This window comes from Marmota monax, unplaced genomic scaffold (assembly GCF_021218885.2).
Source record: "Marmota monax isolate L192 unplaced genomic scaffold, Marmota_monax_Labrador192_F-V1.1 WCK01_AAM20220418_F8-fsc00003, whole genome shotgun sequence".
Lineage (NCBI taxonomy): Eukaryota > Metazoa > Chordata > Mammalia > Rodentia > Sciuridae > Marmota > Marmota monax.
Window position 1 is genome coordinate 769,649 of NW_026694084.1, and position 15,667 is coordinate 785,315.

Consider the following 15,667-nt stretch of genomic DNA (forward strand, 5'->3'; position numbering starts at 1 on the left):
AATCATGTAACAATTTCAGCAAAATTTCCCTTACATTCAGAGGTAGTTTTCTTACAGCCAAACCCCACTGATCCTGTTGAACTTCACTTCTAAGTAGCCAGATTGATCCTGTTTGCTAAATCTGAGATTCCTACACAAATGACCAAGGCTGTTCCGTTCATCTCCATGAGTTATAAAACTTTATAACTCCCTTTGTCTATTCATTAAAGAACAAGAATTGATATGGGTGATATTAACACTAACATCGAATCCAAGGAACCATTGAAGGCACTGTTATTTTAATTGCTTTTATGACTCACGAGACTCCCAACTCTTACTTTTCTTATTCCACTCACAACTCTTACTCTCTTGCCAACTCTGCAAAGAACACTAAAGAAGTTAATGCTAATTCAATTCACTACTCAGCGTTCAACTTATGAAGAAAACCGCTAGTTTTGTAGGTATCACCAATTTACACAATAAAATTTTTCTCCAAATGACATCATTTATGGGGAAAAAACTATTGACAATGAAATATATTGCTTTATGACTTCAGGTTTTATTTTAGGACTTTCTATCAAACATATGAAGGCCAGTATCCATGATTTGTAGTTTTTGAGACACAATAATCACTAGCTGACTTTTTTAGACTTTTCTAAAGAGGAAAAAAGTGCAAACACCAAAAATTAAACTATTGAATTTTGCAGATTTTGAGAAAGACCAGAATATTTAAAACAAAACCTAATGATGAAAGTAGAAACACATTTCATCTAAGGCAATATATGATTTACCAGTTTATGATGTGAAATTGTAAAATGTTTGCTTAAAATGTATTTGTTCTTCCCAAAGTTCAGTTTTAAAAAGTATCCTTCAAATTTTTTAACATTTCACTGACTTAATATCTAGCAAATGGAATAAAATGTCAAGGTATTTGTAAACACTTTGACACAGATTTTTAATAATAATAACATAATTATAAAAGCTCAGAGAAAATAATACTGACATCCTGCAGACATAAAATAAGTTAAAAATTTTTCTACTTAATAGGGACAAAGTCCACGTTTGCCTTAAAGTCCAGTATATTTTCAATTTTTGTGAAAGCCAGAAGGGATTTAGTTGTGATGTAAACAGATACTTAAGATAATCATAAATACCTGCCAGTCTTGTTTTAGAAAGTAAATTCACCAAAAATATGATTTAACAGGGTTAGCTCAAATAAGGAGGCATCCTTATATGACAAAAGACAGAAAAAGACAAAAAAGATCACTCTATTTGTACCCATCCACTCTTAAGTAACATTATCAAAGAACTCCCTTTAGGTAATAATTTATGCTTTTGTTAATGGAAATTCCCACTTACCGTAGCTTCATTGCAAACCGTACACTTAACCACATGCTGGTGAAGTTTGCCATCCAAATTGATTAGCGATTGGCACACGCGGCAGTTGATTACAGGAATACCACTGGCATCCGGGCTGGCAATAGCGGTGTATGGAGGTGGAAGTTCCGCTGAAAAGAAATGAATTGCTGAATCAGAGTTGCTGAGAAATGGCTAGTTTGATGTATAAGCAATAAAAGTAGAAACTATCAAAACTTTCCACCATTTTGTTTTAAAACTGCTCAATTTGCCCTACTTTCAGGGCATAAACACACATGAACTATGTTGTCAAGTAGAATAATACTTAATGCTGATAAAATCTCAATCTTGTTTGCTTAGGTTCTCCCCAATGACCCAACTTCCTTTTACTAACATACACTCAAATCTCCACTCCATTCCTTGGGTAAATTCATAAAGGAGAGCTTTAGGCCTAAACTAAAAATTTCACTATTGATCTGACTACCAAGAAATAAAAGTGGTCACCAAAAGTGAAGTTTTAAAATCACTTATACATGTATATAAATTGTGTACTACCATGCTTTTTTCTCTGTTCTGGGCCCAGAATGGTCATGACAAAAATAAAATGAGAATTTGGAGGCAGACAAGGAGAGACAAAAATAAATCTAGGAAAACTAAACCAATCAGTGGGGAACAAAAATGGAACTATTCAGGCTGGAGATATAGCTCAGTTGATAAAGTGCTTACCTCACATACACAAGGCCCTGGGTTCAATCCCCAGCACCACAAAAAGAAAAAAAAAATGAACTATACTAATTTCAGACACAAGACAGAAATAAAGTAAATTTAACAATTTTCGCTTCAAATTTCTCTCTACCATTACAGATCTAAGAAATGCACTTAAGTATTTATGGATAAAAAATATGATATTGGTATTAAATATTCCAGCAGAATAATCACAATGAAAAAAATGCGGAACTGATGAAACAAGAGTAGCAAAAGCTGATAATTTATGAATATAATAACACAGAAGGTCGTTTCGTTCATATTACTTTTGCAAATGTTTGGAAATTCCCATAACTCAAAGATGCACATATACTAAGTTTGTCATTGTTTGTTTTGTTGGGAGATTTAAGTGTGATAGAGTGGGTAAAGGTGTGACCTGGTTTCAGAATCAAGTGTGCAGCCTGGATTCAGAATCAAGTGTTCATCTGAAGCATCTATTGTTAGAAAACCAGAGAAAAAGAACCCTGATATACTACTCTAACATGTGATTTCTAAAGGACACTGTCTAATCTCTCTATGTAGACATCTCAGTTATAGGTAGAGAAAGCCCTTTTGATGTAAGATATTATCTCAGGACATTTAGAAAGGGTCACACCCTTACACATGATTGAAGCACCTCTAAAAAGAACTGATATCTCAAGAAGAGTTTGTAACACTACAAAATACAAGCACAATAGCTAATTATGAAAAAAGCTATTTGTGAATAGTGGTTTTTGTATCCACTGTATTAGATTCTGAATTCTGTAATAGTTTAAACGGCATCAAAGAATAGCACAACATTTAAAATCTACATATTATCATGAGGTATTCTTGGGGTTCATCACACACATTGTTTTTCAGACTGCAAAGGATTAGCAACAAGTGTTATTCATTCAAATGATTCATAAGCCAAATTTCTGCAACAGCCAAGGCCCTGAAAGAGGCCACTTTGAAATGATAATATGCTTACATTTCTGGGAAGCTTACACCAGAACACTGCCAAACACTGAATTTGAAAGAAGCTATACATGCCTTAAATTATAAAAATAGCTTTAAATCCCTTGAAAGAATGTGAGGTTGATACAGAATAACCTGTAATACATTAAGAAGACAAAAACAGGTTAAAGAAACAATGAGTCAACAATACATTTAAGATCTTGCAATTTGCAGATTGCTTTATCAGATCTCAATAAAGAAGCCATTATTCTGGGGAAAAGAATACATACGTCACTAAAAATTCAAGACACACTGACTCATTTCAAATAATTATTAGCATTATTAATAAACCTTAATTTCCTCTCTTATTTTTCCTTTGAGTTATAAAGTAAAATGAACTAGTTCTCCCATAATCTCAGAACTCTGTTTTTCATACAGCATAGAACAGAAATTTAAAGTCAGAATGATTTCACTAAAAAAAATAATAATGATAATAATAATAATATCAATAATAATAAAGCCAAGTACACTGGGGGTGAAGGGAGGAGTTAACACATGGCAAAGACATCAAAAGACAGTAAAACCCATCTAGTCAAACAAACAAAAAAATTGCTCAAAGCATCCTTCTAAGAAAACTTCAGACGGTGATCCTAAGAATCATTTGATTTGCATCAGACTCTACAAAACTTTGCGGACATTTCCTGTAAGATTAGCACTACATAATTTTAAGTCTGCCAAAACAGAAAAGCCTTTAATGACAAAAGGATGTTCAAATCTGCTCTTTTGGAGACTTTGGAAATGGAGAAAGGTGGATGGGATAACCAGGAAGGAGTGGGAGTACAAAATGGGAGAGACCTTAAGCCCCATGAGGCTGAGGGCATGCCTGGCACTTGTCATAATGCCTACTCTATCACAGATGGTTACTAAATATTTATTGAATGATTGAGTGAATCACTGAAATTCTTCAGACACATCTATTGCTTTTCCAAAAATAACACTAAGAATATTACAACTAGTCTCCTTGTAGAGGAGCTGAGAACCTAGCAGAAGAGGGCAGCTTGACTGAAAAATATGGCTGCCTCCTCCATGGAAGAATAATTTTTCAAAATGTGCACTGAAAGAGGTGAGGTTGACAGGGGATGTTGGTCTGGCTGACCAGACACATGGAATCAATCCAAGAGATCAATAGAATGACAGATGTTGTAGCCTAATTGCTCCACTAAACACTGCTTCTAGGCCTTCCATTTCAATTTTCTGCCCATTACTTCAGCATTAAGACAATTTAGAGATATTTCTTATACTGGCCCTGCCCTACCACTAGGACTTTATCCCAAGGAAGCCTTCACCTATCTTCCCTTGTAAAGGACTTGTAATTCCAGAAATTGCTTCCAAAGTTATCAGACCTACAATAATCAGCAACTGAGATCCTTTCATGTTCTATGTTTTCACTTTAAAACAAGGCAACAGATCACCAATACAGTCCTATTTAAAATTTTTGGCACTAGGTGGAAAGTCCACTGCAATCTCAGGATTGGGTATCACTAGACAGGAAAGATTCACAAAATTTTTCATTTTGAAGAGTCTTAATTAAACAATGGTCATTTTTTTTCTATGGAAGTGAATAAATCTTAATAAATAGATAAAATAAATGAAAAAAAATGTTTTCCTCCCTATGAGTAATGTTTGTTAGATTAATAATCCCTTATCCTAAAACACTCCCTCAAATCTCCAGAATTGTACAATATTAGACATTGAAGCAATCTTTGGAATTATATTGTCCAATTTGTTTATTTTATGGAAAAGAAACTAAGCCCAGAGCCCAAAGTCCTGACCTTCTAAAGGTTACACAGACATTCAGCAAAGCCAAGATTTGACCCCTGCCCCAGAGATCTCTGCACAGCAACCACCTCCCTTGGTGAGTAATGACTTAACACAGGGAGAAAGTGAGAGGACTAACGAGACTATTCTGTAGAATCAAGCAAGAATTCAACAGTGAAGGTATCTGAAAAAAAATCAGATCTGGAAAATCAGAGCGGGGGGGGGGCGGGAATGAGCAGAGTATGAAAAAAACATCATGTGACAATGAAAGTTCATTGAAAAACTGAGACTCATAAAAGAGGCAGAATGAACACATATGGATCCCAGGCATTCACAGTGGTCTTCCTAAAACACTGAAAAGGAAACATTACTATTCCATAAACCCACAAATGATCAGATTACATTTTCCCATCATCACAAACATCAATATAATTTATCTATTTCATGCCAAATAGCCCCTTTGTCTTGCTAATTCATCCTGGGATATTAATCTATAATTCATTTTTTCCCACAGATACATCCTCCAGCATTTTAAAGGTAGAAATACTTTTGTTGGGTTGCTCTCAACCTTATTAGTCTCTTCGATGGCAATATTTGCCAGTTTAATTCACTTACTTCACTTGTATACTCTCTATATTCAGCCCTCCAGCCCTTGACAAAGTGTATCAAAAATGGAAAAATGGCATCAGATTAAAATGAGAGATATTTTAGGATTCTGTTATAGAAGGAGAAGCCTGTGAGGAAAACCTGGCTTTTTTCCTCCTCTAGGTGACTGAGTTATAAATTCCATATTTTTTAATTGTTGTTGTCCCCTCAGCCGCAGTAGTAGCAGCTGTTTTCTTTCTTTTTTTTTCTTTTATGTTTGTATTAGTGAATTATAGTTATACATAATAGTGGGGTTCATTTTGACATAATCATATATGCATAAAATATAATTCACTCCATTTCAGTCCCCAGTGCTTTCTCTTTCCCTCCCTTCCTCCCTCCCCCCATTATCCCTCCTTTACTGGTATTCCTTCATTGTAGGAACTCATTTTCCCTTAGGACCTTCGGGATAGTGTGGGTTAGAGATGAAGTGAGTTTGGCCACTATGGGATAGCTATTCTAGTGGCAGACCTTTCCAGACCAGCTCAACACAGAGAACAAAAAGCCTAGATACTCTTCTTCCCCTTTTCTGAAACCAAAGAAATTAAACTATCCCAAGACACTCTGGGGTTCTCTTAGACCCATGACTCTCTCAGGAGGATCTACCTAGCAATACTCAGATTAGAATGTAAATGTGCTAGGGATCAGTTTCCTGATCCTCAACTCCAAATCCACCCTTCTGAATTCTGCTTTGGAAAACTGATGCTGGAATACTGCAAACCATGCTTCAGCTTCACCAGGTGGATACTGGTAAGCCATTAACAGAAGATAGAGCCTGCAAAGTTGAAGGAGGAAGAATAGACTTGTCCCTTCTATTTGTTGCCTGTTTGCTCCCTAGGAGCTTCCTATCTACCTGTTGTCTATCTGATTGTCACCTCAAGTGTACTACTTCATCCTGGCAGTAGCATTTTGTTTCCATAGCAACACTGAATCCAGTTCCCAGTTTTCAAAATTTGCCAGAACCAACTTCACAGTGTCCCCTCCAATAAAACCCCAGTAATAGCTAGCCAGTTTTCCTTCCTCAAGTGTACAGGTGTTTCTCAGAGAAACCAGAACCAGCTGGCAGGTGCTTCATCAGAAGTCAAGTGACAGCTCTGTAGGATTCCTCCTCTAGGTGACTAAGTTGTAAGTTCCAATTTTTTTTTTTATTGTTGTTGTTCTCTCAGCTGCAGTAGCAGCAGCTTCTTTCTTTTTTACTTTTATGTTTGTATTAGTGCATTATAGTTACACATAATAGTGGGGTTCAGTTTGACATAATCATACATGCATAAAATATAATTCACTTCATTTCAGTTCCCAGTGCTTTCTCTTTCCCTCCCTTCCTCCCTCCCTCATTCTCCTTCTTTTACTGGTACTCCTTCTATTTATTTATTTATTGTTTTTAATTGGTGCTTTATAGATATACATAAAGATAGAATCCACTATGGTATATTCATATATGTACATAGCATAATTTCATCAATTTTACTCTACAGTTCCTCCCTTTTCCAATCTCTCTTCATTCCCCCTCAATCCCTTCCCTCTACTGATCTTTCCTCTATTTTACCAGGACTCACCCCCTCTCCTATTTCCCCCTTACTTCACTGTAGCTTCTGCATATGAGAGAAAGCATTTGACCTTGATATTTTGAGTCTGGCTTATTTCATTTGTCATGATGTTCTCCAGTTCCACCCATGACCAGTGAATACCATACTGTCATTCTTCTTTATAGCAGAGTAAGACTTCATTGTGTCTATATTCTGCATTTTCTTTATTCCTCTGTTGACAGGCACCAGAGTTGGTTTCATAACTCGGCTATAGTGATTGCACTGCTATAAACATTAATGTGCCTGTACCACTATAGTATGCTGATTTTAGTTCTTTTGGATAAATACCAGGGAGTGGGATAACTGGGTCATATGGTGGTTTCATTCCTATCTTTTGAGAAATCTCTAGATTGCTTTCCAGGGTGGTTGTACTATTTGCACAAATATTGCACCAACAATATATCTGTGTATCTTTTCCCCTACATCCTCACCAACATTTAGAATTATTTATATTCTTAATGATTGCCTTTCTAACTATAGTGAGATGAAATTTCTATGTAGTTTTTATTTGCTACCTCCTCATTGGAATGATATGTTTACATTTCAGTTACCTAGTTAACCTTATACCTAGTTAACAATTCTTTACATTAAATTCTATTGTGTGGTTTCTCTCCTCTGATCAGGTCCTTCCTGATATAGAAGCTTATATGGAAAGTGATCCCAGGAAACAAGGATGGCACTGAAGGAGTGGTTGGGTTAACTTGAGCTTGAATGTCATGGGGAACTTCTTACCAATGGAAAACAGGACGGTAGTAAGCCATAACATATGGTGCTATCCTGCTGAATCAGGTTTTACTTTGTATCTGACTGTGATTTTATGACTCTTTTACTGAACATGAGGCTGTAAAAATTACTACATGGACTACGATGTAGATGGATCCTCATGAATGCACTGAACCCTTACCAAAAATAAATAAATAAATAAATATAAGGCTTAAGTCTTTGAACTCTCTATTCAAGTCATAGTTAGAGAACAAAAGAACTCTGAGCAAAGCCTTAAAATTTATCATATATTTCTAATTAAGAGAGGGGTTATATTGTTGGAAATCAAACACAAAATTTCATTTTTGCGAATTAAAAAAATTATCATGTCAGGTAAATATCCACAGCCTTACTAAATCTCTTATTGAAAGCCAGGCCATCGATTGCAAAGAGGTAGAACTCTGGAAATTGGAATGAAGCCATGTGGTTGTACCCAATCAGAGTGGAGAATCTTAAATCCCTGAGTCACTCTGAGATTCTCTTCCAAGTAGAAAATAGATTTCCCTCTGTATCTGAGAAGTCCAGTCTTCCCTTTCTGGAAAACTCTGTAATGACCTCACTGGGATAGTTGCTTTAGAAGAAGATGGCCATTTTCCTTAAGATCCATCATCAAGACCTTTCGTTGGGTTTGGGGCTGGGGCTGGGGCTGGGGCTGAGCGGTAGAGCACTCAGCTAGCACGTGCGAGGCGCTGGGTTCAATCCTCAGCACCACATAAAAATAAATAAATAAAATAAAGATATTGTGTCCAACTACAACTAAATATATATATATATATATATATATATATATATATATATATTTTTTTTTTTTTTTTAAAGATCCTTCATTACCTCAAGATCCACAGTTAAGAGTCAAATCTCAACATGCCCCACAAAGACAAATACAAAGTCTTAACTTAGGTAGAAGCTTACAAGTTTTGCAAAGTTATTGATAATATATATGTCTCAAATCTGGAAAATATTTTTAAGTAGATTCTAAGGATGACAAACCAAAGAAAATAGAACATAATACTAGCCAGATTTTTCTGGATTAAATGTTTGTTTTAATAAGAAGCGACTGTAAACTAAGAACACTGACTCACATGGTAAACTGAGCACATGTAATCCCAGCAACTTGGAAGGCTGAGGCAGGAGGATTCTAAGTTCAAGGACATCCAGGCAACTCAGAAAGACCCTGTCTCAAAATATAAAATAAAAAGTGCTGGGATGTGACTTAATGGTAGAGGGCCCCTGCGTTCAATCCCTAGTACTGTAAAAATAAACCAAAAAATAAATAAGTAACCCTAAGAGTTTATTTGTTGTTTGAAGAGACATAGTCTCATATTTAATGAGACCAAGATATCAGAATATCCCTGGTATGATTCAGAAGAAGTGATCAAGTGCTTAGGGAATAAAGAATGTTGGAGTGGATTCATCATGTGAAACTTGCATACCCACACACCACTACATCCCCTGAGAAGGCTCAGAGCATATTCCCTTCGCTAAGGCACCCATAAATATATAATTAGAGGAAAACATGCATGCTGCTATGGTTTTTCTCAGTGTAGACCAAGCACACAATACAAGATGACTGATATCTGTGGGGATTTTGTGATTCTATACTAACGAGCCAACTAACATTTAAACATCAAAGACAAAGTGGGTACATTTCTTATAATGGGAAGTAGTGTACATTCAAATATTTTTACCAACTAGAACCATTGGCAGTAACTAATTAAAATTAACCTGGGATAAAATGAGTAGGTAACCTGCAAAAATGTTATTTGATTGCATATGATAGAAAAAATTCTAGGTATATTAACCAGCAACCTAACTTGAGTAGCCACAATAGTCCTAATTTTCAACCAGTTCCCAACAATGAGATCCCAAAGCATCTCTATTTGAAGGGGTGGCTGGTGCCTGTGAGGAAGGTTCCAGCAGCACTGCCATAGTATATCCTGCAAATCGTCCTTCAAACCTTCCAAAAATAGACCTGTACTTAGACTGCTTACTGGGGGAAAAAATACCCAGATCATTCAACAATGACTAGACACTGACTTCAATAGTGCTAACTTCAGACCAGATGGCCATCAAGTGATCGATGGAGACTTAGTTCAGGTCCAACTCACCTTAGCTCAAGTCCAGCTCTGATCCAATATATCTTGGGACCCACCCTGAAGTTATTTTCCTTGTCCTTGAAGATATAATTTAAATAGACATTCTTGGTAACCAGTAATATTGCCAACTTGGTTCTGTGGCCCAAGAAGAATGGGGGCCAAGTGGAAGTCCCTGAAACTTATACCAAAAGCAACATTGCATCCCTGAGGTAATGTCAGACATGAGTGTACCATGAAAGATTACAAAGATGCAGGGGTGGTGACAGTCATCCCATCTTCCTTCAACACACTTGTTATTGTAAATTTGCTGCTGCAAGGCAATCCTTGTTTCTTAACTGGAGAAGTATAATAGGTCGCTCTATGAGTTCTGCTGCCAGAGAAAGTTGAGAGGCCTTTAGCTGCAGACAGGTGAAAAGCAGAGGCCTGCCAGGCACTCCATGAAGGATGCCTAGGAGTGATTTAATGACTAATTAGTGATTTTAATTAGTCATTGCCAATGGTTCAGTGCGTCACAAGTACCCAGGCATCTACTCTGTGCCAGCCCCTGTGCTAGATGCACATCAGAGATACCATGAAGGATGAGGCTTGCTTTAGGGGATCAGTGACCAGGGCTCAGAGAGCTCACATTCTATAAATGTAATAAAGAGGATAAAACTACAATGACTTTTTTAGTGAGTTAAGTGTTCTCAAACAGACATGACAAAGGGGACTTAGGGAATATAGATGACAACATTCAAATCTAACGAAAGCAAAGCATGTGTCTGGGTTTTGAAGAATGGAGAGAAGAAGAAAGTTGTTGGCATCATCTTTTTGGCACAATTTAGCATTTTATTTGAGTACTACAACCCTTCCATATATATTTTACCATTAAAGCGTTCCTCCAAGCAGCAGTTCTAGAAAAATAGCTATACTTTAGTTGGGGTTGTAATATCAGCTTGGGATCAAAAACAGTGTGCCATCCTAGCACTTCCAGTCTGTAGAAGCTCACATGAACCCAGGACAGACCCTAAGGACTCCACAAACCAGGTGTGCTTAGCAGGCAGTGATGAATACTGAGTACCACTGTGAGCTATTCTTCAAGTACGTTTCTCAACCTCAGTGATCCCAGGCTTTTGGATTGTGTCAAAAACTGCCATGTGTCTGCAGACCCCGGCAAAAAATACACAATGACCTACAATAGTCAGTTCCTGGATGATAGGAGCTTCTTCTCTGACTTTTGCATTTCTTACCAGGCAATCTGTACCTTAAGACTGTATTTCACCATAGCACTGATTTATATTCATTCTCTCACTTCACCTATTACTGGGTTTGTTTTTATTTTTAAAAATGCAAAATTTTCTGACATTGTCTTATGTAAAATTATATTGCTATTTTGCATGGACACATTCTAGGTTTATGGTTTTTCACACTGTTTTCAGAATGTTTTGAGAAAAATAGAGAGATGCTCATTTTAGTGTAGAGGGGGAAAAAGTGCTAGCCTAGAAATTAAGAAGTTGCTCCTATAGCCTGAAGAGGTAAAAAACTCCTATTCTTTCACTCTTCTTAGGCAGCTCATTACACTGATATCACAGATTGTGCGCGTATTCTAATAAACAAGACAGTGCTTTGATAAAATTAGATATTCACATTAAATAATTACAGGTATTCATAAATGGCAGTTACAAGATGTACATATATAATTGATCACAAATTGTGTGTGTGTGTGTGTGTGTGTGTGTTACTGAGAATCAAAACCAGGACCTTGTGAATGATAGCAAGCACTCTACTACTGAGCTACAATTTCAACACCCAAATTTGTTTTAAGAATTTTACATTGTATAGATCTTTCACCTCTTTCGTTAAGTTGATTCCCAAGTATCTTTTTTTTTTTTTTTTTTGAGGTTATTGTGAATGAGGTAGTTTTCCTCATTTCCTTCCCAGAGAATTTGTCACTGATATATAGAAATGCCTTTGATTTATGGGTGTTGATTTTATATCCTGCTACTTTGCTGAATTCTTTTATTAGTTCTAGAAGTTTTCTGGTGGAGTGTTTGGGTCTTCTAGGTATAGAATCATATTGTCAGCAAATAGTGCTAATTTAAGTTCTTCTTTTCCTATACATATCCCTTTAATTTCTTTCGTCTAACTGCTCTGGCCAGTGTTTCAAGAACTATGTTGACTGGAGGTCTTAAAAACAGCATACTACAGAGACACAGCCACATCAATGTTATAGCAGCACAATTCACAATAGCTAATCCTTCAGTGAATGAATAGATTTAAAAAAATGTGGCATATATACACAATGGAATTTTACTCAGCGATAAAAGAGAATAAAATCATGGCATTTGCAGGTAAATGGATGTCACTAAAGAAGATAATGCAAAGTGAAGTTAGCCAATCCCCCAAAAACAAATGTTGAATGTTTTCTCTGATATAAGGAAGCTGACTCATAGTGGAGTAGGGAGGGGGAGCATGGGAGGAATAGATGAATTCTAGATAGGGCAGAGAGGTGGGAGGGAAAGGGAGGGAGCATGGGATTAGCAAGGATGATGGGATGTGATGGACATCATTATCCAAAATTTGTATGAAGATACAAATTGAGAGTCAACATACTTTATATACAAACAGAGATATAAAAAATTGTGCTGCATATATGTAATAAGAATTGTAATGCAAAAAAAAAAAAAACCAAAGTACTTGTATAAAGACATGAATTGCTGTAAACATACTTTATATACAAAGATATGAAAAACTGTGCTCTATATGTGCAATAAGAATTGTAATGCATTTGAGCAAAATAGTACAAGAAGAGGAATTGAAAAATAGTGCCCAAAACTAACAGTGGGAGCTATCTCAGGAAAGGGGGAGAAAAATAACCAAAGAGGAAAAACTAGCCAAACTAAAATAAATAAATAAATAAACATGACTGGAAGTACAAACCATATTTCAATTGTAACCTTAAATGTTAATGGCTTAAATTCACCAATCAAGAGACATAGGCTAATAACCTGGATTTAAAAAAAAAAAACAAATCCAACAATATGCTGCCTTCAGGAGACTCATATGATAGGAAAAGACATACACAGGCTGAAGGTGAAAGGTTGGGAAAAATCATACCACTCACATGGCCCTCGGAAGCAAGCAGGAGTGGCCATACTCATATTGAATAAAATCAACTTCAAACCTAAGTTAATCAAAAGGTATAAAGAAGGACACTATATACTGATAAAAGGAACCATCCACCATCAAGACATAACAATTATCAATTTGTATGCACCAAACAATGGAGCTGCAACGTTCATAAAACAAACTCTCCTCAAGTTCAAGAGTCAAATAGACCACAACACAATAATTATGGGGGACTTCAACACACCGCTCTTGCCATTGGACAGATCCTCTAGACAAAAGCTGAACAAAGAAACTATAAAACTCAATAACGCAATCAATAACCTAGATTTAACCGACATATATAGAATATATCAACCATCATCAAGTGGATACACGTTCTTCTCAGCAGCACATGGATCCTACTCAAAGATAGACCATATATTATGCCATAGGGCGACTCTCAGTAAATATAAAGGTGTGGATATAATACCATGCACCATATCTGATCATAATGGAATGAAACTGGAAATCAATGATAAAAGAAGGAAGGAAAAATCCTACATCACATGGAAAATGAACAATATGTTACTGAATGATCAATGGGTTACAGAAGACATAAAGGAGGAGATAAAAAAATTCTTGAGACAAATGACAATACAGACACAACATACCGGAATCTATGGGACACAATGAAAGCAGTTTTAAGAGGGAAATTCATTTCTTGGAGTTCTTTCCTCAAAAAAAGAAAAAACCAACAAATAAATGAACTCACACTACACCTCAAAAACCTAGAAAAGGAAGAGCAAAACAACAGCAAATGTAGTAGAAGACAAGAAATAATTAAAATTAGAGCAGAAATCAACGAAATTGAAACAAAAAAAACCATTGAAAAAATTGAAAAAACTAAAAGTTGGTTCTTTGAAAAAATAAATAAGATCGACAGGCCCTTAGCCATGCTAACGAAGAGAAGAAGAGAGAGAACTCAAATTACTAACACACGGGATGAAAAAGGCAATATCACAACAGACACTACAGAAATACAGAAGATAATTAGAAAGTATTTTGAAACCCTATATTCCAATAAAATAGAAGATAATGAAGATATCGATAAATTTCTTAAGTCATACGATCTACCCAGATTGAGTCAGGAAGACACATACAATTTAAACAGACCAATAAAAAAAGAAGAAATAGAAGAAGCCATCAAAAGACTACCAACCAAAAAAACCCCTGGACCGGATGGGTATACAGCGGAGTTCTACAAAACCTTCAAAGAAGAATTAATACCAATACTTTTCAAGCTATTTCAAGAAATAGAAAAAGAAGGAGTTCTTCCAAATTCATTCTATGAGGCCAACATCACCCTGATTCCAAAACCAGACAAAGACACTTCAAAGAAAGAAAACTAAAGGCCAATATCTCTAATGAACATAGATGCAAAAATTCTCAATAAAATCCTGGCAAATCGAATACAAAAGCATATCAAAAAAATTGTGCATCATGATCAAGTAGGATTCATCCCTGGGATTCAAGGCTGGTTCAATATACGGAAATCAATAAATGTAATCTACCACATCAATAGACTTAAAGACAAGAACCATATGATCATCTCGATAGATGCAGAAAAAGCATTCGACAAAGTACAGCATCCCTTTATGTTCAAAACACTAGAAAAACTAGGGATAACAGGAAATTACCTCAACATGGTAAAAGCTATATATGCTAAACCTCAGGCTAGCATCATCCTAAATGGAGAAAAACTGAAGGCATTCCCTCTAAAATCTAGAACAAGACAGGGATGCCCTCTATCACCACTTCTATTTAATTTAGTTCTTGAAATACTAGCCAGAGCAATTAGACAGACAAAAGAAATTAAAGGCATAAAAATAGGAAAAGAAGAACTTAAATTATCGCTATTTGCAGGAGACATGATAATATATTTAACAGACCCAAAAGGGTCTACAAAGAAACTGCTAGAGTTAATAAATGAATTCAGCAAAGTGGCAGGATATAAAATCAACACGCATAAATCAAAGGCATTCCTGTATATCAGCAACAAAACTTCTGAGATGGAAATGAGGAAAACCACTCCATTCACAATATCCTCAAAGAAAATAAGATACTTGTGAATCAACCTAACAAAAGAGGTGAAAGATTTATACAATGAAAACTACAGAACCCTAAAGAGAGAGATAGAAGAAGATCTTAGAAGATGGAAAAAAATGTACCCTGTTCATGGATAGGCAGAACTAACATCATCAAAATGGCGATATTACCCAAAGTTCTCTACAGGTTTAATGCGATGCCAATCAAAATCCCAACGGCATTTCTTGTAGAAATAGATAAAGCAATCATGAAATTCATATAGAAAAACAAAAGACCCAGAATAGCAAAAGCAATTCTAAGCAGGAAGTGTGAATCAGGCGGTATAGCGATACCAGAGTTCAAACTGTACTACAAAGCAATAGTAACAAAAACAGCGTGGTACTGGTACCAAAACAGACAGGTGGACCAATGGTACAGAATAGAGGACACAGAAACCAATCCACAAAAGTACAACTTTCTTATATTTGATAAAGGGGCTAAAAGCATGCAATGGAGGAAGGATAGCATCTTCAACAAATGGTGCTGGGAAAACTGGAAATCCATATGCAACAA

The 15,667-nt window shown here is 36.0% G+C and overlaps 1 protein-coding gene across 1 annotated transcript in view; it reads right to left on the reverse strand.

Moving 5' to 3' along the window:
• The window catches only part of Pip4p2 (phosphatidylinositol-4,5-bisphosphate 4-phosphatase 2), a 61,985-nt gene that overhangs the window by 31,692 nt on the left and 14,626 nt on the right, over positions 1-15,667 (reverse strand). Inside the window, exon 2 of the mRNA XM_046465006.2 lies at positions 1,339-1,487. Within this exon, the coding sequence (XP_046320962.1) occupies positions 1,339-1,487 (149 nt within the window). The remainder of the gene's footprint in view (positions 1-1,338; positions 1,488-15,667) is intronic.